We start from the raw sequence: 25,176 nt of genomic DNA, 5'->3' as shown, positions 1-25,176 counted from the left end.
AGTAATGCCTTAGCATATGTGGTAAACTATACACAAGCCATATACATGCAGAGCTGAGTGCAACTAGGTCCGTGGAACGTAAATTTAGTCTAGCATGCTACATCAGGAAAATGAAGCTTACTAGCCTGCTATCTTTGTGCTCATATTATATTTGCATGTGTCACGTTTTCTGCCTATGTCACTCCTCTGCATATTCCACCCTGACACATGCATATTACTGTACAATCGATTGCTTATACCTGCTATTAATATAAAATTGTGCTTGTCCATCTTGTGCCCCGCATGTTGCATGTGGGAAGTGATGGAGGACTGCTCTTGGGGCACCTCTTACCTGCCTGTACTACACATAAGCACAGCAAAAATAAAGAATAAAAAAAAAAAAAACTCTACCACACTGTTAAAAGACTACCATGCTGGTGTTCAACAATGTTGATCTAATCGTGCCTGTCCCTGCCGTCGGGCCAGGGCAGGCCCCTAGGTTATATTATACACAACATAAAATGACTAAAGAAAGAATTTAAATTGTCAATGTGGGGATATCACCCCTCTGACACATACCTATATCTAAAATGTTATCTCATGTTATGCTGTTCATGCTCAAATGTGTCATATTTCTTCTCTAATTCTGTAATCATCTATGCATTGAAATAACGAAAATGCTCGATAAAAATAGATTGACAAAAAAAAAATTAGCAATATGTTTGCGGACTATTATTAAAAAAAAATAAAAAAATTGTACAATTTGGCCCTTGATCCTAATAGTATACAACCAACATCTGAAAAAAAAATGCTTTTTTGGATAGGGGCCCTTTGAAACTATTTTTAACAGACAAATTGAACATACTAAATTCACCCATCTCTTCAACAGAAATTGCTGACGCTATTAACATGATCCCGACTGGTAAGGCCCCGGGTCCTGACAGTTTCACAATTTCATATTATAGATCTTTCTCTGACATTTTAACTCAGCACTTGGCACAAGTATTTAATAATTATCGGAACACAGGAGAAATGCCAAGAGAGGCCTTTAAAGCCCAAATAGTGACATTACCTAATCCCGGCAGAGCACCCATTGCATGCTCAAATGTTCATCCCATCCCATTAATAAACACTGATACCAAAATATACTCTAAGATTCTTGCAAATAGCCGTAATCAAATTCTCCCCCGTGCCTGATTGACTAAGACCAGGTGGGCTTTATTGTAAATAGTCGGGCACCTGATGGCACACGCCGTTTTATTAATATAATCCACCAAATTAGGCTAGAGCGAACGCCTTCTCTGCTCCTCTTTGAGTGCAGAGAAGGTGTTTGATAGAATTTATTGGGATTACCTTAGGAAAGTTTTGTCGTGATCCAATTTACCTGATCCTGTCATCAAGGCTGTGTTCGCGTTATACTGTCAACCAACGGCAAGAGTATCTGCAGCGGGATATATGTCAGAATTTTATGCTATCTAATGGAACCAGACAGGGGTGTCCGTTGTCACCACTTCTATTTGTGTTGGCCATGGAACCCTTGGCTGAAATGATACACCAGTCCACAGGCATTGTAGTGGGGGATAAGGAACATAAAATTGGCCTTTTCGCAGATGATGATATGCTCTCTTTGAAAAGCTCATTGACCTTGTTAACTCCGTTGATGTCTATTCTGCGAGAATTCGGCAAGATTTTATTCTATATGTTAAATACAAATAAAACACAAGCTCTACAATTTTTTGTACCATGGTATGAGTTAAGCACTATGAAAGAACTGTATAACTTCAACTGGATGGACTAATTTTTCTTATCTGGGCATTAACTTGTGCAAGAACCTGTGCAAGATACATATGTATAACTTGGGTAAGCTCTGGTCCGAGCTTAGGGAAGATATAGAGAGATGGTGTAGTCTCAAAATATCTTGGTTAGGTATGATTAATTTGGTTAAGATGACTCTTTTAAAAACTTTTATATTTTCTTCAGACAATCCCCCTTTCTGTACCTTTATCTTTTTTTCAAAAGGTTCACTCTGCCCTTATAGCATTTATTTGAAACAAAAAAAACAAGTAGGATTAAATTATCAATTTTGCAAAGCTCAGGATTAGTGGAGTTATGGGTTTGCCAAACCTTATCCATTATTATTATGCGACCAATGCCACAATGGCAGTCAAATTTAATTTGGATAACGTCAGTCCCCTTTGGCTTGAGATGGAAGCAAATAAAATTCTCCTTTATTTAATTAGACTTACTGTGACTGCCTTCTTCTCAGCGCCCAAGATTGGCAGAGAGGTTTCCCTCTACTGAAATTACTCTTAAGGCATGGAAATTTTTATACAAGGAGCTACGCCCCTGACTGCATTATGTTATGTCTTATCTGATTTAAATGTTGAATATTGGCCTAAGCATTTTGATGCCCCCATGCATGAGAGATTGGTAACCTCTATTAAAGGGACACTATAGTCACCTGAACAACTTTAGCTTAATGAAGCAGTTTTGGTGTACAGAACATGCCCCTGCAGCCTCACTGCTCAATCATCTGCCATTTAGGAGTTAAATCCCTTTGTTTATGAACCCTAGTCACACCTCCCTGCATGTGACTTGCACAGCCTTCCATAAACACTTCCTGTAAAGAGAGCCCTCTGTAGGCTTTCTTTATTGCAAGTTCTGTTTAATTAAGATTTTCTTATCCCCTGCTATGTTAATAGCTTGATAGACCCTGCAAGAGCCTCCTGTATGTGATTAAAGTTCAATTTAGAGATTGACATACAATTATTTAAGGTAAATTACATCTGTTTGAAAGTGAAACCAGTTTTATTTTCATGCAGGCTCTGTCAATCATAGCCAGGGGAGGTGTGGCTAGGGCTGCATAAACAGAAACAAAGTGATTTAACTCCTAAATGACAGTGAAATTGCAGGGGAATGATCTATACACTAAATCTGCTTTATTTAGCTAAAGTAATTTAGGTGACTATAGTGTTCCTTTAAAGAACATTTTGGTGTTTTCCGACCGGGGGCCGAATGAGAAGAAATTGAAAATATTTTAAAATTAGATAAAGTCTATTTGTCAGACAATGGCCAGAAACACACCATCTCTCTCTTACTGTTTTTGCAGGTGACATAGGTCCAAAATTGGACTATATATTGAAATGGGAGAGTGAACTGGGTGGGGTATACACAATAGATGAGTGGCATGACTTCTTTCTCACACTGAAAGGCATTATACAGTGTGTTAATATGGAGTCTCATTATAAATTAGTATACAGGTGGTACCTAACTCCATCTAGGCTTTCTAAATTACACCTTGGTACCACAAATAAATGTTAGAGGCTGTGGTCTAATAGGGACTTTATCTCCTATTTTCTGGTCATGCCCTAAGATTGTTCAATATTGGCAAGATATCCATCCATTAATCAATAGTATTAGAGAATTCAACGTGGTTTTATCTCCAAGTCTCTGTCTATTTAAAAAAAAAAAAAAAACCTCCCTGCTAATTTACTGCATTTTAAAAGAAGTATGCTGGTTTACTTTCTGGTGTCAGCTACATCAATTATTCCAAAGTATTGGAAATCACCTGTTACACCATTGGTGAATGAAGTTCTCAAAACGATTTTTGATAAGATGTTATGAACTTGCGCTTCACATTCCGTCTGGAAAAACAAGAATGGATAGCATGGGAAGATAAAATTATGCTTCAGTACAAACTTTGACCATGTTTCCCACCTGACAAAAAACATTTTATTTTCTTATAATTACCATGTATAATATGATTTAAAAACAGAATTCTACAAAACATATACAACACTTTTTTTTCTTTCCAAATTAGATTAGTAACTAGAAGTAGGTGGATGTAAACTATTATACCCCTATTTTTTTTCCTTTGTTAGTTTTTTTCATTTTTATTGTATTATTAATATTGTAATTGTTACATTCTACACTTATTGTACTACTTGTTACTATAGATATGTACAATTATTTTAAGGTGTAAAATTAAATGCATATGGATATAGAGAAGTGGATGATGGCTAACAAAATACTTCTGTAGTATAAATTAAGTCCATTTCCTAGCTCGGGCGTTTCATGTTTAAAGTAGTCTGCAAATCAGTTGTTTTTTTTGTTTTATTTTTAAGAAGAAAAAAAATGTATAAACAAAACCAGCTTTTCTTTTTAGACATTAATTTATTTAGCAATAATTGCACATGTGACAGATGCACTTGCATTTCTATGCATAACATGTATTTGGCATTTAATATTAACATGAAGTAACAGGAGGTTATTTTCTCTTGTATTCTTTAGAATTCAACGGCCACGTCAGGCTACCCATCCAGTTGGGCATCTTCAATATCTCAGATTCACGGAACTGTCCCAGCAGCCATCTCTCAAAATCTTGGGCTCCCCAACTTTACACCGGGAGGAAGTCCAGCCTACCCATTAACACACGCCTGTCAGTACAGTACCATGGGAAACACTGGTTACCCTGTGCAGTGGACTGCCCAATCTTCGATCCTCCCAAACCAACATCTTGCAACTTACCAGGCTAACGTTGCAGTGCAATCCTTTACACCCTCAGCCGCTCATAAAACAGCCACCATACCATCATCGCCTAAATGATCCATGGGACCTTCATGGACTGTGTTGAGGGATCTTTCAGCCTTCCTTATAATGACTTCATCACACACCCATATGCTACTTTTATTGTTGTAACCTCTCGGTTTGAGGGGTAGTTTTGCAAAGGGTGTGCTTTTTTATTTTATAAATATATATATATATATATATTTTTATTATGGGGGATGGAATCTCCTGTACATGCTGTGTTGAAGTTGTGTGGATTGGGTTAACGTTTCCTCTCTGGATCCTTTGCCTACTCTCTACATTTAATTTTTTTTTTTTTTCTTTCTTTAAATGTATAGTACAAGTTTTGAATAGAGGAAATTCCATGTGCCATAGGGCTTACGAATGTGTCCAACGAGACTAGTTGATAAATGAACTCTGCAACTTTGCAAGGTAATAGGTTGGGGTAGCTTGTAACTTATTCCTAGAATCACTGCATAGTCCAAGCACCTTTGCATCCTTTTGTACAGGTTTTCACACAGCACAACCATCTCTTTACTGACTTGCTGGAAGATACATGTGTGGCTTCTCATTTGCCCCCATTTCTATGTTAACCTGTTGCAATTTGTAAAATGAAAGACCGCATCTTATTCGTCTGATTTTTCTTTACTTTTTTTTCCTTTTATTAGAGAGTGAATAAGTTTCTGCTTATTTTTTTTACCTCGAGATATCACTTGTTTTTCTATTTTCAAAATTTCTTAATTGACAGAACATTTCACCATCTTAATTGTAAAATGATCAATTGGTAGTTCAAAAATCTTAGTGAGGCTTCATAACCTATTGACCTATTTTAACCATATTTTTGTTTTTCCTCAGTGGCTTAAGCCCTCAAAACGACACATTGGGGGTATGTGCTGTGTTCAGCCATTGTCAGATCTTGCTCCATTGGAGAGTATAATGTTCGTTGCCTTTGCAGATCTGCGCCTGTGTTTGTTAACCCCAATATCTTCTAACAGAAGGGGCCTTCTAGTGTTTGTCTCTTGCACAACTGCTGCTTCTGCTTTGCCTGCAGACTCTTGCTGTGCCTTGGGGATCATTTACATCCTGCCATTACTGATTACTGACTTTGATCTTTGAGTTTCTGTCTGTCTGCACCATGGTTTAGCTTGGTGTATATATAATTTTTTTTACGTGTTTTGTGTTCGCTTTTTATAGAGGGCTATATTACAATATGTACAGATATCCCTTCAAAAAAGTTTCTGAATATTGATCGTTAGAATTCAAAAGAAGAGTTAACAGCTAGGTAGCAGCTAAAGTCTTTGTTTTTAACCATTTTTGGATGCATTTTACTCCAAATAATGATCTGTTAGTAAGACCTCGATTAGTAGTTGCCTATCTAAGGGTTTAATGTTAAGCAAAATGTGTTAAGGTTTGAATGGATATAGTCTTTTAATTTGGGAAAATAACACGACTGCTCCAGAATTTTAATCCACTGCATTTTGCATGAAGGCGTCTTGGGTGAATGTGCTTTTCTGACCATGTATGTGGTTTGATGCTTGGCCATGCACATTGTTACTATATGGGTTTAGCGAAGTTGGTTGTAAGGCAGGGACATTGACTCCTGACTTTCAATCAATGTCAGAATGAGGTCTGATGGCAATAGGCAGCTTGGGGATTCTGTGCCTGTGTTCCAGTTCTAACAGAATAATTGACTTCTTAAAGTAGGCAAAAGTTTACAAATTGCAGCCACTGTGCATAAAGGGTATAATCCAAGTACAATTTATTAAACACCAGGCTACAGCTTTGATCCTCAACTTGCAAACAGATACAGCACTCAGTCCTAAGCATGTTTTACAGAGATGGTGGGTCTTTCTTTGAAACCAAATATGGAATGTATATTCATGCCTAAAGACCCTATTAACCTTTGAAACTGCACATAATCAGACCAATTTCTTGAGATCCTTTGTGATTTGTTGATAACAGGGTGTGAAGAGTATTTTTACCACCATATTATAATCAATTTCTGCATACTGTACAGATGTAAAACTCACTGAGGAAAGGAACTGTAGGAGACTTTTTTTTTATTTATTATTTTTTCCTCTTTTTTTAATTTTTTTCCCCCCTTTTCTTTTCATGAGACTAGTACAGGCTATTAACATAGAATGCACTTGGCCAAGAGGAAAATGGAAAATGTTAGTTGTTTTTTTTTAAAAGTTGCTCTGTCTTTAGTAGAATGTATAATTTCAAACTTGCTTAAAGAGCAGCTGTATATAATTTTGTTTTACTACCTTTTACTACCTCGTTTTTGTAGAGCCCATCTGGGTGGATAAATGCATGTGACTTAATTCCCTGTCAGAGAGGGTCTTCCCATATCTTTGCCTTCCTCTCTGTTCTTCCTCGATAATCCAGAACACAAATTGCCTGGTTGTATTTTATTTATTTGTTTTGTTTTGATATACTACAACCATTTCCTCTATATCTTTGGCCTTTGTAGAGGGAGGAAAAAACAAAACCGCACCAGATTCCTGTTTGTTACGGACGAAGACAGTCCAGCATGAGGATTGGTTTGTTCTATAAACTTTTTAAATTGCTGCACGAATAGCTGTTTTCACTTAAATGACAGGTGGCACATCATGCACCATTGCAAGTCTGTTACTTCTTTATTGATATGCTACCATGGTTGTACAAGACTAAGCAGAATTCATGTCTCAAACCAACTTTGAAGTGTTTATTTTTATTTTATTTTTTTAAACTGTGTGTACATCTACATAAAAGGTGGTGGTGGAATTTCACTAGTGCCTACTTAGTATGATTTAAAAAAAAAAAAAATTATTTTTGCTTGACTTGTACCCTTTTCAGTGGTAGTGTTGTGGATTTGTCCAACCCCTCTGACGCACATCGGGATATGTTGTATGAAACCTCAGAAGGCCAAATAATTACAGTTAATGGAGATTGCCTAGCATAAAATCTGTGGCTCTAGAATGAGGCGGGAAAATGTTCTGTGTCGGAGTTGTACAAAATCTGTGAAAAGTTAATGATTCAGTGTCTTTGTTTGGTAATGTGGCTTTTGTGCACACTGTAAGGTGTTTAGTCATCTCATTTATTTTTTGTTTATTTCAAAGGAGCTTGGAGCATATAAGGTAACTTAAACTATAAAATGCTATTTTATAGTCTTCTGATTGCTGTAGCGGTCTTTGAAGAGCAGTTAGTACATTTACTCACACCAATAGAATAACAATTGATAAATTGCACAGTGTTATTGTTTTTGTTGTTCATGTGTCTTTAAAAGTCAGATCTTATCCATATAAATAGTGGAGGAAAATATCTTCTTTGAATTATATATTTTTCATACCCATGCTTGGCCTTTAACTACACACCTTGGCAGTGTGGAATTGCATGTTAAAAGGTTGCATCTATAGTGACTGTATAGTACTGGTTACGTGTAAAGTGCTTTGCTGGCAGTAAGCTGTAAAATGTGCAGTGGTGTACTGTATGGAGTGTTTGGAAAAACTTACCTCCCTGTGAGACAATTACTTGAGCACTTCTGACTGATGTCAGTATATTTTCTGAGCCATTATGTGATGTGCATTTCTTTTTATTGGTGCTCCTTCAATCCAATAACTAATTGTTGACTATTATTTTTGTCTAAATTTCCTGGCAATGTAAGAAATCATCTGGTGATTTTTTTTCACTCCCCCTTCCCCTGAGTCTTTTCAGATGTTGCCTATAATCAGTTAAAATAACAAAATATAAATAAAATAAGCTTTACTGATTGCAAACAATGGTTTGAAAATAATAAGACACAAATGTGGGAAGTAACCTACTTTTAATTTAAGCTTGGTGAAATTGAAGACAATATAACACAAAGATTTAATAATGAGGCAATTTGATACCAGTGAGTGGCAGTGGTTGAGCACCTTGCCACTTGTTGGGGTTAATGGATTGGGGAAATATGCCAAAATGTGAGGTTGTATGCTTAGTGTGTAATGATTTAAAGTCACTCTGTAAAAGCTGCAGTATTGGCTTGCAGACAAGTCTTCAAAGTCACACCAGGTCAGAAAAGAAAATTGTGCATTTTTTTGTATCAGGTGTTCATCTGATGTAGAGAAGACAACCTTAAATATCCCTCTGTTGAGAACTGGTTTGAGAAACCTCTCTATAAAGTATATCTTGTTTGGAGTTTATATATTTTTACTGCTGTAGCAGCCTGCAGTGATCTTAACCACTCTGGTCTGCTGAGTGAGCAAGCATTATTATTTTTAATAATTTCCGTTGTATTTTTACTGTGATTTTTACCATGCTGATTATAATGGTACATGGAGGTCTTGCTGTTACATAGCCAGTAACAGCCTTTGTAAATGCATCTGTGTTATGTTAGCACTCTTACTGTTTGGCAGCCTGTTCTAAATCTGTCTTATTAAGGCGAATGTAGCATTGTGGAATGTAATCTAACTGGCCCCAGTTATCTTATCCAGATTTTTGGACAAAGAGCAACATGAACATTTGTTGCCCTGTGAATTGCTGATTCCTCTCGTTCCAGAAAGTTGGTTTTACTGTTTGCTATTACACTTTTTTTTTATAGCACCACTTATGGACAGGTTTGAAACACAGGTTCTTGTAATAAATGCAGAACACTGTAAGTATACCAGTTGTATTTTGTCAAAAAGTATAAATGCTTTATGCATCTTTTGTTCTCCTTTTTTTTGTAAGATTTCTAGGTGAGCCATGTTTAAACTGTGACTTTTTTTCCCCCAACGAAATATGTTCATGTTAAGGGGATTTTGTGCATTCATATTGACACTTTAATTTTTAACCATTTTTTGTTTTATTTTTCTTAGAGGGATACTATAGACTCCCAGAACACTTCATCTAATTGAAGTGAGCTGGGAGCAGTATCCCTGTTCCCTTAACCCTGCAATGGTTACACTAAAGGGTTAAGACTGCCTTTAGTGGCTGTCTACCAGACAGCCACTAGAGGAGCTTCCTGTAGTTTGATGGAGTTTGACTCTGTGAAAAGATGCTGGACGTCCTCGCGCATTGTAGGAGTGCATCCAGCATGTTTAATAACCCCATAGGAAAACAAAGTCAGTGCTTTCCTATAGGGAAAGTCGCATTAGGTTCCCCCCATTGGCTGATGTTGGCAGAGAAGGAGCTCGATCATGTAAGTGTTAAAAGGTTGTTGTTGTTTTTTTTAACCCTTTACATAGCCACAGGGACAGAGGGTTCCTGTAGTGTTAGAAACACAGCTTTATATTCCTAACACTATAGTGTTCCTTAAAGACGAGGGTTCTGTTATATTTAGGGGTGGGAGCAGAAAATGCACACTGAAAAAAAATCCACAAATAATGCCCATTGAGCATTTGAGTGTTTCTGATCAATCAGTTTCTCTGCAATCTAGCAAAACACCAACTGCACAGAGAAACCAACTTTTTTTTTTTTTCGTGTGGTATCTGCAACCCTAGCAAGCATATTGATGGGCCTTCCCATTTCCATAAACTCTTGGATACTTAATGTTGACAAAGTTTCCCATGAATACTGGCCATTATAAATCTAGTCCACAACAGCTTGAATGCCAAAGTTGTGTGTCAGTAGCTGAAATGGGTATTGCTTTCTACCACAGTTTTGTTTTTTTCACAGTAATCACTTGATCTGTTTATTGTGTGCTGTTATTATTTTATTTTGGTGTTTATTTTCTTTTCAATATGTTTTATTTTAAAAATGACAATGTTGAATCGGTTAATGTTGTGGTGTTTCATCCTTGAGAATTGCAGGCTGTGCGTGTTATGCGTTGAACTACCCGCTAATCTCAGAATGACGTACACAATTTTGTTTTGTCATCTCTAAACTGTGAATATGTTTTCTCCCTAGGGATCTGTTCAGAATGTAATTGTTTTTTGTTTATTATTTTATTTTTTTTCCAAACCTTTTCATTCCTCTACTGCTAAATAAATAATTAGTAGCAAGCATTGGAACATTTAAAGAGCTGGAGATATTTTTTTTATTTTTTTTCAATTCTGTAGAAATATAACATCCAGATCTCTCCTTGCCTTTTATTATTTGATAAGTCTGAACAGATCCCTGCTTTAAATTTACAAGTGGTTTGTGTTTTATACATAATATATATATATTCTTATTACAAGTACTGTGTTTATTTTTGAAAGTTGGTCTTTTATTGCAATACACTTAAGTTTAGAGACGCAGCATGCACTTTTTGGGGGTATTTTAGAAAACTAACATTCCATCATTGGAATTGTAATAATTGTTTAACTACAGGAGGGTCTTGTAAAGTTTGAATTAAAAAAAGAAAAAAAAAGAAAAAGAAAATCATTAAACTGTCATTAATAAATGTTCTTTTGTGTTCTGTTTTTTCCGAATGTTGATTTTAGAAATTTCTATGTAGGCATGATAAATGTCCGCTGTGACAAGTAGATGGAGGAAGATTGATATACAGTACATTATTTTGTACTTGCCTGATCCCAGCAAGTATGTCCCTCGGCACCCGCCTCCTCCGACGTCACCTGACGGGGGCACTTATGCACATGTGCACCAAATGCTGCAACTGCATTAGGCTCTCCCCAAAGGAAAGCATTGTTGCTTCTACCAGTAAGCAGTGTTTATTTCATTGACTAACTATTTTTGTCAGATTTAGTCAACTAAAATTTTGGAGATTTAGTTGACTAAAACTATGACAAAAGACTGACTAAATTGAAATCTGTTGTTAAAATTAACACTGGCGGGTAAGACACATGGGGAGGGAGGAGAGAGACACGTGGTGGGGGTGCCGGGGCGAGTGAGACACTTGGTGGGGGCGCCAGGGCAATGGTATTCATGGGTAACCATGCACTGAGGGCCACCCGATGGAAATGTGTCATGAGGGGCCTGGTTGCGCAGTTCTAAAGTGTAGGAAGAGCTGGTAAGAAGTGAGAGAGCACTTCCAACTGAAACCGATTCTGTCATGCTGGAGAGCAGAAGGCCGCGAGCTGGGAATACCTGCCACCACCTTTCCGCAGTGTCTTATTCAGCCGTGCCTCTGCCACATTAACTCCTCTTGCCTTCAAACTAAACTCTGCCTCTGCAAGAATAACACCACCTGTTACAGATGTAACTCTGCCCCCTGTGATAACTCTGTCTCTTTTAGATGCCCTGGCATGCCTGCCGCCTGCCTCCTAACATCCCCAGCCACCAGATGCCACCCTCCTGCTCCTATAAAGTAGGAAACTGGAGGATGGCTAGATTTTTCACCTGTATATGTGTTTGTATCAGTGTGTCTGTACATCTGCATGTATGTCTGTATGTGTATCAGTGTTTGTGTATATATGTGTGTATATATGTCCATATCTGTATGTGGTAGTACTTGTAGCTGTGTCTGTACATCTGCATGTGTGTATCAGTATGTCTGTGCATCAGCATGTTTTTTTTTGTTTTTGTTTTTTTTATTGTGCAGATTCAACAAAAATGTCCACATTGCCACAACAGCTTTTGTAGACACACATAGCAACAAGCATCAACATTGCAATGGCTTAGATAGGCCTAGCACATTTTATTTATTAAGAATATAGTCGTGTTGTCTATTAGTATGTCTGACATGTCCAAATCCTGAGGGGTCCGTGAGTGTGCCTTCTGTGTATGCGTATCTGGGCATGTGTAGTGCTTAGTAGATCTGCATGGAAACAAGCTATTAGGGTGTACTCTGATGCGGGGTGCACCACGAACTGGTACATGGCTCTCACCCGAGGTTTTCCCCCTGTCCCCATGTGTATGTCGGTAGCTGTCTGCTGATATCGGTTAAGGGGCAGGCACGGTTGGGAGTGCCTCTGGTCGTGAGTGTGAAGGCATTTCCCGATAAGGGGTGTAGTGATTTTCGCTGTGGGGCTGTCTCGGGTGTGTGGAGGTTAAGCTAGGGGTACCTGTACAGATTGTTTTTATCTAGTAAGATGCAACTTAGGGTAACCAAAAGTAAATGGGAGGAACTCGGAGGTTAACAGTATAAGAGTTCATATGGGAACAGAGCGGGATCATCATGGGCTGGAGGTCATTCCCTGGGGAGTGCGGTGTCAGCAGTCCGTGGGGTTGTGTAACAGGAACCCTCCCAGCTGTGTTGTTCCTCAAGTTTTCTGTCGTTGGTGCGGTGGTCGGGTGGGCGCCCCTGGGATGAAGTCAGCGACAGCGGCTGGATCCAGTCAGGCGAGGTCTGAGCTCTCTCTTCCAGGGGGCAACATTAGGCCTGCTGTGCGCAGGTGTGCGTCCAGTTCAGGGTAGTCTCGGGCTCGGTAAGCTCTATCTTGGTACGTGACGGTGAGCATGTTCGGTGTCCCCCATTTGTATTGGACGTTCTGCTTTTTGAGATGTTGTAGAAGTGGGTGTAGGGTTTTGCGCCACTCCAAGGTGCTTTTCGTCAGATCCTGGAAGAGGGATATCGTGGCACCTTCAAATGTCAGGGGGGTTTTCCCCCATGTAGCTGCTCGCAGTTGGGCCTTATCTTGCAGGGTTTGAAAGCGGAGTATCAGATCTGTATGTGCTGTGGTTGGTGCCGTTGCGGGCTTAGGTAGACTAAATATCCCGTCTAGGCGCACAGCTTTTGCCTGTTTGGGGGCTATTAGGTCGGCCAGCAGGCGCCTATTGAAGTGCGGCAGGTCTGTTTGACCTATAGAATCCGGGATGCCTCGAATCTTTGTTATAGCGCCGTCACTGGTCTTCCAGCGTGTTAATCCGTTCGTTTGAAACTTTTTGTTGTTTTTGCACATCATCCAGCGCTTGTTCCAGAGATGCTATCCTTGCATCCTGGGTGCAAGTTGAGGCTTCCAGTCTCATGACTCTGGTGGTGACCCCCTCCACTGCTTCTTTTATGCAGGCCATGTCGGCCGCTATGTTGGTCCTGAGTTCCGCCAGCATGCTCCTGAGTAAGGAGGCAGTGACTGGCTCCTCTGTAGGGGTATTGGAGGGCTTTGTTTTGGGCGGTGGAGCAGGTGCCATACCTTCTGCGGGATCTATGTATAAATCGTCCGAGTAGGAATAGCTGTCCTCTCCCGCTGCCATCTTGTCCCATGCGGACTTCTGCGAGCGCCGGAGAAGTTCCCCGATGTCGTGGGTGGCGGGGTCCCGCTCGGCTCTGGGTTTCTTATTTTTCCGACCCATGGTTATTCCCCGTGTCGGGCGTGGGTGGTTGTGCTCGGGTGGCTGTGTAAAATCTCCCTTTAGGCTGTATTTTGCCATTTCTGGCGGGGAGCTCCTGGTGAGTGCGACCGCTCTGCTCCGCTGTTGGCTCCGCCTCCCAGCATGTTTGTTTTTTAGGTTTTTTTATCAGCATTTTGTAAGTAGGTTTCTGTGTGTGTCTGTATCTGTGTTTTCATTGTTTGTATGTGTGTATCTGCATGTATGTCAGTATGTGTGTCTGTGCAACTGTATGTGTGTCTCTGCATTTGCATGTGTCAATGTTTGTATCTGTGTGTCCGAGTCTGTATGTGTTAGTCTTTGTATTTGTTTGTTTGTCAGAACTTGACCAATCCCAGGCGCCAGGTCCCCATGGCGACTAGGATTTTTGTCCTGGCTTCTGTGATTTTATGTCCTTTTCAGCCCAGCAAGGTGGCCAGATGATTGTGAGTGGAGGCAGGCTGACGGTTGGCAATCTGACAGAATGAGGCCTGCTCAGGGAGAGCGTGGGCTGGCTGAGGCAGGCGAGGGAGCTGTTAATCTCTCTGCTTCTTTGTGTGCCCTACAGTGATGCTGTGAGCCAGAATTAAGTCACAACGGCTTTAGGTAACAGAGCAGGGAGATGACAGCATCCCCACTGGACCTCAGGGAAAGCTGAATCACTCCAGCTCTCCCAAAGGTAGGCAGACTGGGTGGTAACGATAAAATGAAAAACAATTAAAAATGTCATAAAATATGTGATTGCTGCTGTGTCAGTTGTGTTTGTCAATGAGTGTGTCTGTGATTGTGTGTGTGTTTAGGTTACTGACCCCCTCCAATCAAATGGTAGAGGAGTTTTTACTCACGTTTTTCCCCAGGCCGTGCCAGTCTCACTGCAGTTGACCCCTGTAGTGGGCCTCCTAGCAACCCGACTGGCTGCCCCTGCTCAGCCCAGTCCTTCCCTAGAAGGGCGAAAAGTTAAAATACCGAAAGACCTATTTCCCACCCAGTAACCGGACGACACACAGTACTGGGGATACAACAGCAGCTTTATTGGCCACATGCGGCTCTATACTTTCACCATGCAAGGGGTAGAACACTCATGAAGACATTGTGCCATCCTATAGTCCTCCCCTTCCCAGGGGTCGCATAACGGATCCAGAACCCCAGTCGCTTTGTCCCCTGTTCCCGCCACCCATCCTCAGGGTTTTCTGCCTCTGGGGATAGAGGTCTTTATCCCATGAGCCTCTGTACCTGGGAGCCCAAGCGCGGGAAAGCTTCCCGCCTCCTGGACTCCCAGTCACAGCCCACCAATCTCAGGATCCCCCAGAACGATGCCCACCACGAGCAGCCTCTGTTTGCGGGGTCCCTGGGTGAAACCAAGCAAGGGAAGAGTCTCCTTTTGGGACACAAATGCTCCCATTGGCCACCGTCTGTCTATATGAACGGCGGACACCCAGGGGAGCACTCTTTAATTGCTTCCCTTGCGGTTTCACACATATTGCAAGTTGCCAGTTTTCTAATTGATTGGTTCAAGCATTCCAAGGGGCACTGAGGTGGGTCCCCATTCGCAAACCGAATGAGGTGTGAAGCACTCCACGAATGCTCCCCTGGACGACGTTCGTATAACGAACGGGCCGCCACCCAGGGGAGGCACGCTGCAAGGCTTCCCTTGCAGTTTGTGGTTTTGACCCCTCATTACAAGGTGTGAACGTTTTAACCAACATTCTAAATGAGTTGTCGGGGGGTGGTCCCCGTTTGGGAGGGGAATGCATTCACTTCGTGTAGGCCCTCCCGAACAGACAGACTAAACCCCTTCCTGTCACATCTGATCCATGCAGACCAGGTGGGATTCATCCCCGGGAGACAATTGTTTAAGAACACCTGGAGGAACATAGACCTGATATGGAAGCTAACAAACACAGCTACCCCGACTCTAATACTGTCTCTAGATGCTGAAAAAGCATTTGACAGAGTAAAATGGCCCTACATGTTCCAACTTCTAAAACACTGGAATTTCCTGAATACTTTCAAAACCACAGTACGAGCCATGTACACAAACGTCACAGCACAGCTCACAATAACTGGAACACACAACAAACCATTCACACTGAGCAATAGTGCGAAGCAGGATTGCCCCCTCTCGCCACTGCTGTTTGTGATGTCCCTGGAGCCCTTGTTGCAAGCCATTCATAATCACCTTTCCATCCACTGAGTCACGCAGACTATGTACTCCTCATGCTAACAAATCCCAGGGAATATATGCGAGCCCTGGTCCCACTCCTGTCCACTTAAGGAGACTTGCCAGGTTACAAAGTGAACATGGAGAAGTCCAGTGCCCTCCCCTTGGACCTCTCGACGTCAGACACGGCACACATCAGCAGAAGGTATAAAATACGGCACACAAGATTAAATATCTGGGGATAAATCTCACTGCTAACCCAGGGAAATTATATCAGCCCAATTACTCCCCTCTTATACGGGCATTGACAGGTGACCTGGAGAGGTGGACAGTCATTTCCTGGATGGACAGAATTCATTCAATAAAAATGAACATCCTTCCCCTCATACTTTTACTATTTCCGTCCCTACCCCTTACTAAAAAAGACCTAGCACCCCTACAAAGAGAATAGACAGGTACATACGGCAGAACAAGAGGCACCGTGTGGCTTGCAATATACTTTACTACCCCAAAACTGGCAGAGGTCTGGGACTCCCATACCTCCATTACTATTATGTGGCAGCCCAACTCACACAGGTAGCCCTGTGGCTCCCCGCCCTCCAGATCAGAGGAGATGGGTGGACTTGGAGTCCATGATGATGGACGCTGATATCCCACAAATATATATATATATATATAGATATAGATATAGATATATAGCTTATAAAAGAACATAGGGCACCACCTGCCCTTCTATCACCAACTCCATCCGCGTCTGGGACATCTTCCCATGAAAACATGACCTGATTTCCTTCCCATCACCCATGATTCCCCTACTTGAAACAGAGCCTCCCCCCCCCCCCCCCTCCCCCCCCGGGCTTAGAATATGCGGGACTGCAACGCAAGCACAATATGTATGTATGTATGTGTATGTATGTATGTATGTGTGTGTGACGAAGTGATCTCTTTTGACGAACTTAAAACTAGACACAAATTAACGTCCACAGATTTCTTCAGATGCATTTAAATGTGAGACTTCGCAAGCTTACCCACACATAAAGCAAGCGGCCCATCTTGTATGAGAAGCTGTGTGACACTGAGACATATCAGAAAGGTCTGATCAGCATATACTCTCACCTCTGCTCCACCACCACGGACTGGGGGGAGTTGACCTATACAAGCAGATGGGAGGCGGAACTAGCAGAGGTACTGGAGGGCATTGACTGGCAGGACATATGGGAGGCCAATAGTAAAACATTGATTTGCGTGACAATACAGGAACAGGCCTTTAAAACAATGTTCAGATGGTACACGACATTGGTGAAACTGTATCACATGCGCAAAACTCCAACAGACCAATGCCGGAGACTGTGTGGGGACAGAGAAATGTACCACATGTGGTGGAGTTGCCCCCTAGTGGCCACATTTTGGAAGCCGGTGGAGAGGCTAGCCTCCCAGATCTTGAAAAAATATGTTAGTCTTGACCAATGGGTGTCCCTGCTATCTAGACTAATAGATGGCTGGGCGGGACCAGAGATGGCTCTATTACGCAACATTACATCAGCGGCCCATACAGCCTTAATGCAGAGCTGGCTGCAACCCACAACCCCAACCATGGCCACGGTACTCATTAAACGTAAGGATAACTATCTCATGGACAAACTAACCGCTCATGTCAGGGGGACACTAAAGAAGTTTACTCGAATCTGGGATCCGTGGGAGGCTTACTCAGGGATGCTGGGAGGGACTTAGGTGTCAGGGTACCTGTTCTTTCTGCTCTGGCAGGAATCCAGCCTCTGGGGCATCTTCCTCATGATGGGGATAATTCTTTCATTCCCTCCGCTCATCTCGGCCGTTCTGACGCTGGCTGCGGTAGCTCCGCCCCTTTTATGACGCGTGCATGTGTGCCGACATCATGACGTTGATGACTTCATGGGCCGCCGAAACCTTTGACTTAGAACGTTTTGGGGCGTGGTCATCATTTAAAGAGCCAACATATAAAAAGTACTCATTGTCCTGTCGTGGTTCTAGCTTGTCTGTTCCTATAGTGCTTACTCTGGTTTGGTTTCTTGGTATTTGACTTGGCTCTGATTTTGACTATCCTGTTTTCTCCTTCCCTTTGACTCGGCTTGTTATTCGCTTACCTGTCTTCTGGCTCCCTCGGCTTGTCCCTGACCATTCTTTGTTCTTTCACACGTTAGTCCGGCCATTCTAAGGCCCGATATACGTTTTTCTATATCTTTGCATTCTGCGTATTGGAACCCTGTCTCGATCCTGACTTTAGGGAACCCATCGCTTCACCTAGATGCTGTCTCGGGCGCCGAAGGTTACCGCATGGCTGCCCTTCCGCTCCGCTGACCTGCTCGCTACCTACTCCGATTACGACCCGAACCTCTCCTTCATCTTGTAACTTTCTCTGTACTTACTCTCTTACTTCCTACTATTCTCCTGTCACTTCTCCTCACTCCTCTTCCCATTCTCCATGGGACTAAAGCTACTCATCGTACACTCAACTTGCATTGAAACACATGTACAAGAAACAACAAAAGGACAAACCCTTATAAGGCGAGTACATAAACTTCGAATCACATACAATCTTAGCACAACTATAGCCGTGACCAACATACCCGTTGCCACCTAATTTGCGACTTCCAAAGCCTTATGGACGACTGTTATGTTAATGCAATGTTACTTGGATTCACAGCTCAAAAGATATTGCAATGTTATGTGTGCGACTATTGTCACATAAGTGATTGTGAACTATATTATTGTATTTGCTAACCTCGCTAAAACTATCAAAAATAAAGAATTACAAAAGAAAAAGACTGAATAAGTATGCTTTGTTTGGGGGGAAAAACAAGGTTGCCAGGGGAAAGCCAATTCTCTCTAAAAAAATTTTTAACAAAATTAAAAAAACCCAGAGAGCAGGGCTTAGGCTTGCAAAGTTGCATTTGAATAACCACCAGACATCTTGAACAATGTCCTTTGGACAGTCGAGACCAAACTAGAGATGTTTGGCCATAAAGTACAGCTCCATGTTTGACGAAAACCAAACACAGCATATCCGCACCAACTCCTCCTACCAAGTGTCAATCACGGTGGAGAGGTGATGATTTAAGCTTGTTTTGCAGCCTCAGGACCTGGGAACCTTTCAGTCGTTGAGTCGACCATGAACTTCTCTGTATACCAAAGTATTCTAGAGTCAAATGTAAGGCCATCTATCTGAAAGCTAAAGCTTTGCTGATATTGAGTCATGCAACCGGATTATGATCCCAAGCACACCAGCAAATCTACTACAGAATTACTGAAAAAGATTATCAAGGTGTTGCAATGGCCCAGTCAGTCCACATATCAATCCGATCAAAATGCTGTGGCGGGACCTAAAGAGAGGTGTAAATAAACGAATGCCAGCAAACCTCAATGAACTGAAGCAACGTTCTAAAGAAGAGTGGGCCAAAATTCCTCCAGAATGATGTGAGAGACTGATAGGAATACAGAAAACCATTACTTCAAGTTATTGCTGCTAAAGGTGGTTCTACGAGCTATTGAAACATAGGGTGTGCTTGTTTTTTTACATATGGCTTTATTTTTTACAGTGTAATATGTCATGTGGTGTTCATCTGAGGTTGTATTTACCTAATTTTAAGACCTGCTAAGGAACAGATGATTATGTCCTGATATGTAAAACCATAGAATTCAAAGAGGGTATACTTTCTTTTTTCATGAATGTATTTTCTCCAAACCCTCTTATCCCAAAGGTATTAAACAATATATGGTAAGAAAGGAAGACGGTGATCCTGATCACTCCTCTTATGCCCAGAAGATCATGGTACCCACAGCTCCAAAGAATGATTTTAAAAAGACCACAGATTCTTCCCACAAACTTGGATCTGCTTAATAAAGGCCCAATTCTGCATCCAGATCCCCAGAGCCTCAAGCTGGTGGCATGGCTCTTAAGCTGATAAAACTAGCAAGTCAGGGTATCATAGAATCAGTCACTGACACCCTTATGCAAGCTAGGAAAACAATTACATCCATGACATACCATAAGATCTGGGATGTCTATCGAACACTTGAAACTGGGCGATCCTTTGAAAATCCAAATCGTTCTGACATTATGGTATTCCTTCTAGCATCTTTACAAAAAGGCTTGAGTATGAATTCCCCGAAGGTTCACATTTTAGAGTAGCCTTTTATTGGGGCCAGCCTAAGGCACACTTTTGCAATAATCATGCTGTCTAATAAGCCTCTTGATATGCCACACCTGTGAGGTGGATGGATTATCTCGGCAAAGGAGAAGTGCTCACTAATACAGATATAGACAGATATGTGAACAATATTTGAGAAAAATAGGCCTTTTGTGTACATGGAAAAAAGTCTCAGATCTTTGATTTCAGCTCATGACAAATGACAAATGGGGGCAAAAAGAAAAGTGTTGCGTTTTATAATTTTGTTCAGTGTATGAAAAGATCCTATGGTCAGGTGATTCTTTTAGGCAGTTATAAAAACCCAAACTCCACAAAAGACCACTCCTCCTCGGGACTTGTCATGGATTTACTCAATCTCCTTTTAAATATTTGGAGCATTGCTCAATGTTCTTCTCACATTAAAGACTGCTTCTCATTGCCATCACTTTGGCCAGACAGGTTTCTGAATTACAGGCATTGTCATGTGAACTTTCCCATGATAAAGTGATTCTGAGTTTGAACTTTCTCACGAAGGTAGTGTCTTTTTATATTCAGCAGGAAATACTTCCATAACTTTTTTTCAGGACCCAATAAATTAGGCTGAAGAGAGATTACATACCATGGATGACCTTCAGGTCCTTCTACATTATTTGAATAGGAACAGAGAGTGATAAAATCTACTAAACTCTTTATCATCCCAGGGGGCTCCAAACAGGGAAACAGTTTTTGTTGCTACAATACACAGTTGGCCTTCACAGGCAATTGCTAAGTCCCTCTCTTCTCAGGGACTCGAAGTTCTGGCTTTCATCAAGCTTCATTCTATATGTGCTAAGGCCACATTCTGGGCAGCATGAGTGAATCAGAGAGAGAATATGGCATATACTGCGCCCAAAATCATACGTACATACACCTGCAGAAGGGGGGGCTGTTAAATACCTCAAAATAATAAAACAGAAAAACAATAATAGTGCAATACAGTTGGATAAAGTGTGAAATATTAGCTAGATAACTGTAGGAAAACCAATCACGTTGGATAGAGCTATATAAGAGCTCTGCTGTACTGCGTGTGGACGGTATGTTCCCCGTCTAAGGATATAGGATGATAGAGATGGTACTGATCCTCCAAATGCGAGTGCAGATATTGATGATAAATATAAAAGTAGAGGGAAAACTCTGATAGTATAGTAAGTACTATAAACTGGAATGTTTAAAAAAAAAAAAAAAAAAAAAAGTAATGTACTCACAATTTATAGCACAAGACTTGCTCTAGTTTTCACAGCATGGATGGTACTATCCCCACCTAAGGATATGGTGGCACCAGGTAGCAAACAGGATACAAAGTAGAACACTTTTAAAAGGTGCCAGTGCTTATTTAGGGGGCGGGCCTGACAGCAGATCTAGCCGGATGTGCATGCAGAGAGCTCTGACACAAACAAGATTAAAATTGGCTATTACTGGCCAAAACCTTGAATTTAGCAGTCCTGCTCAACGATAAATCATTGCTAGACCGCGTGGAGGCTCGTGGACATCTGTTTTGTGAACTTTTTTCGAGAAATACCACGCTCCACCAATGCGGCCTAGCAAGGACAGCGGCCTCATGATTGGGAGAAGCGGCTGATCCCCCGCCCTGGGGACCGCTACAAGCAGCAGCTCACCTGGCGTCCCGCTTCCCCCCCCCTGGACCGGTGGGGGTCATCTCAGTCCCCACTGGGGAATCCCACAAACTCAACCCAAGGGACTGATCTGGAGTGGGGACCACGGTTCTGGCCCAAAATGGCCGCCGAGCAGCAATCTCTGCAGTTTCAAGCAAGCCCTGAGATCCAGACCTGGAGAGAGCACTTTGAAGCCCGCTTTGATCGAATCTGCCAGGAATTCTGGAAGCGCATGGAGCATAAAGCCACCCATCCTGACCTACCTGCTATGAAGGGGAAGGAGGCTGAAGCGGCAATTCACTGATCCAGTGCCCACACGGAGTTGCGCCAGACTATCCCGGCACCGAACCGTAAAGCAGCATGCCAACACCAACCACTCACCTTACAACCTTGCCGCAGCTTCTATGCACGACGCTCAGATGGGAGCCGACTACATACTCGCGGACCCCTCCGCTGGAGAACACACACATGGCAACACAGATTCGGAGCACAGAGAAGGCCCAGAGACCAAGACCCAGCAACTGGACTAGATGGCCTTTAAGCCGGCGCTGAAGAAGGGCACACAAGCACTTGGGACTGGTGTGGCGCTCACCTGCAGAGAGGTGGTCTTATGATCCCCAGGGGTGTCAGTCTGCCATCAATAGGCTTTGGTTAAGCAGGTAGAGGCACTTAATCCCCACTTGCCGCATAGAGACGAGCAATAACCTCAAATGGCTCACCCTTGCACTGCGTGATCTCCGGGGGAGATATTACCCTAGGGTTATGTTTTTTACACTTTCCCCCCTTAGCAGTCACACCAGTAATACAACCAGCTCAAGAATACAACCAGTTGCAGTGGAAATTGTGCTTTAATCTTTATTTCCCCTTCTCATTTTAACTCTAATAAGTACAAATGCCAGTCTATCTAATTTAGCAAGTCACACACTGCTCAGAACTAGCTATTACCATGTCTAGCAATTACATTTGTATGTTTGTTTTTTGTTTTTGTTTTTTTACTTTCGTGGAATTGTGCTTTAAATCTTTATTTCCTTATTTTAATTCCAATAGATACATATGCCGGTCAAGCTAATCTAGCATCACCTATTGCTCATATCCAGCTATTGCCATGCCTAGCAACTACTTTAGTGTGTAAATATGCTATATCCCAATACTGCGACCATGAGTACCCAGTGGCCCTCAAACTTTTGAGTTACTCATAGTTTAGCATGTCACGTAACTATCTCCTCGTTGACAAAGTTAATGTCAGCCTACACTACTTTCGATCACGCTTAATGCCTGACCATTCTCTGACATAACCTGTTAGTTACATAAAAATGTGCAATTCTCTTATATGCCACAATATAATGCAATGTGAAATGCCTTTACTTGTTGCCGTGGCAAAATATGCATGTCTGTCAAACTTTTGCACACTAAAAATAAAGAATTGACAAAGAAGTTATTACACATTAAAAAAAAAAAAGTTCCTAGTTTTAATTCTCAAGTCTTGAATATAAATTTTTAAATCTAAAATATGAATATAGTGGTGCTATATGTGGAGGTTAAAACAATACCCCAATCAATCTTATTTAAATAGGATAAAAAATTATCTAATTCCGTAATCGGGCCTTTCCATATAAAAAAATATGTAGTCTATATAGCGGTGATAGGACACCAACCTCGACACCCATAGATGTTCTGAGTATACAAACTTCTCTTCCCAGTATGCCATAAACAAGTTTGTATAACTGGGTGCGGATTTGGTGCCCATCACTGTACCACGAATCTGTAGGTAAAAGGACCCTTGGAACCAGAAATAGTTAATAAACAAAATAAGAAAAATGCCTTCTAAAATGTATTCTGTTACTCCTTAAAATTTGATTTCACCAAAAAGTGCCTCACTGGCTTTAGACCTATTTCGTGGGGGATGATGCTATATAGGGACGTCATATCATTCATTACTAGTTGATAGTCTTCTTTCCATATGGAGTTTTCTAGATGTTGTAGGACCTGCATAATGTCTTTGAGATAGGCCGGATTTTTTTACTACCACTGGTTGGAGTAGGGTGTACTCTGACACTCTTGAAGAAATGGAGTCAATCCCTGATATAATTGGGTGGCCTTGTGGATGTTGTACATTCTTGTGTATCTTTGGTAGATAGTAAAAAAAAAAAAAAAAAATATATAGCATATGGAGTAGACGGATATTTCCCTTCTCCTTCAGTTAGAATCCCCTTGTCAACCTCTTTATGTATATATTTGTCATTTTTTTTCTTTTATCTCATTTGTAGGATTTATAATTAGTTTTGGTATGTACTGTCATCTCAGCTTCCTCTGTGTATTGGTCTTTTGAGAGCATCCCTGTATTGGACAGATGGCACGGGATGGAACACATGGTGCGTTCCAAAGAACGGAAGACCGCACCCGGAAGTGAAGCACCAGAGAGCTTGAAAGTTTAATACCGACTGAGGAAGCCCTGGTTTTATAGCGAAATTCATTTCGGAACACTAAGTGCATATGCCAGAGACTTATATTTGCTCTAGTGGATATTTTTATCCATTTTAACACGTATTTTACTTTTTGTGTTATAATTCTTTATTTTTGGCATTCTCGCTATGCCCCAACAGCATAGACAAGGCGAGTAATAACATAGAGCATAACAATTTAGGCATACATGAATAAATGCACACTTTTTTTTTTTTTAGAAATCAAGAGTAGTGCAAGCTAAAGACATGAGTGTAATATAATAATCAAGATAGGCTCTGGATTGGATACATGAACGTTTCGAAAAGATTACGTTGCACGATGAAAGAAAAACAAAAGAAGAAACAGGGCAAGACTTAAAGTAAGGCCCACAGCAGTGACCAACAGTCATTCGCTTTCTACCCAGACCTGTAGTGAGTAAACAAGATGAATGGCGTATTAAGTGTGGCTTGGCATGCTGAGACTGGATACTAGAAAATACTCAAACATAAGCATCCCTGCAGGTCATTGTAAAGTGTACAGACTATAGTGGCACATTGCTAGAGTTGGTAGTTCCAAGGAAGTATGAGGAGGCAAATATACACTGGTCTAAAGACAGAGGGGAAATCCCATACGGTGGTTAACTGGCAGTGCTGTGAGGGAGGAGAAACAACAGGACATTACACTAACGCAGCCAGAATGCCCTCGCAAATAGCCATCTTAACCTATGGCCGTGGCTATCAGACTAAGTCCAGACCGGTTTGTAGGGAAGCAGGTGTTATCGAGCTTGTCTCTTCGGCTCCTTGCGTTGGCTTGAGCTGGCCTATCATGTATGGGGCAGGCGAGATAGTCTGTATCTCTGTGTAATTCATATCCCGCTGCTGCCTGTCTCTTCCATCTTCTATCCGCCCTGCATAAGGGTGAGGTCTTAGTGTTTCTGGGAGGCCCCGGTTATCTTGAGGGCTTGGGCTGCGTGCAACCTTGAGGTGCTGTGGGTGTGTTGGTTTGGCAGAGGGTGTCCATGGGGAAGCTCGGCTATTAGGCTTTGCTCTTGAGTCTAACACATATTTTACTTTTATGGAAT

At 41.5% G+C, this 25,176-nt stretch overlaps 1 protein-coding gene across 1 annotated transcript in view; it reads left to right on the top strand.

Annotated features, from left to right (window-relative positions):
- The window catches only part of WNK3 (WNK lysine deficient protein kinase 3), a 138,795-nt gene extending 134,144 nt beyond the window's left edge, over positions 1-4,651 (top strand). Inside the window, exon 23 of the mRNA XM_063433473.1 lies at positions 4,270-4,651. Coding sequence (XP_063289543.1) covers positions 4,270-4,584 — 315 coding nt within the window. The 3' untranslated portion in view covers positions 4,585-4,651. The remainder of the gene's footprint in view (positions 1-4,269) is intronic.
- Positions 4,652-25,176: the final 20,525 nt, after the last annotated feature.

This window comes from Pelobates fuscus, chromosome 9 (genome assembly GCF_036172605.1).
Source record: "Pelobates fuscus isolate aPelFus1 chromosome 9, aPelFus1.pri, whole genome shotgun sequence".
Lineage (NCBI taxonomy): Eukaryota > Metazoa > Chordata > Amphibia > Anura > Pelobatidae > Pelobates > Pelobates fuscus.
This window is presented reverse-complemented; position numbering and strand designations above follow the sequence as displayed.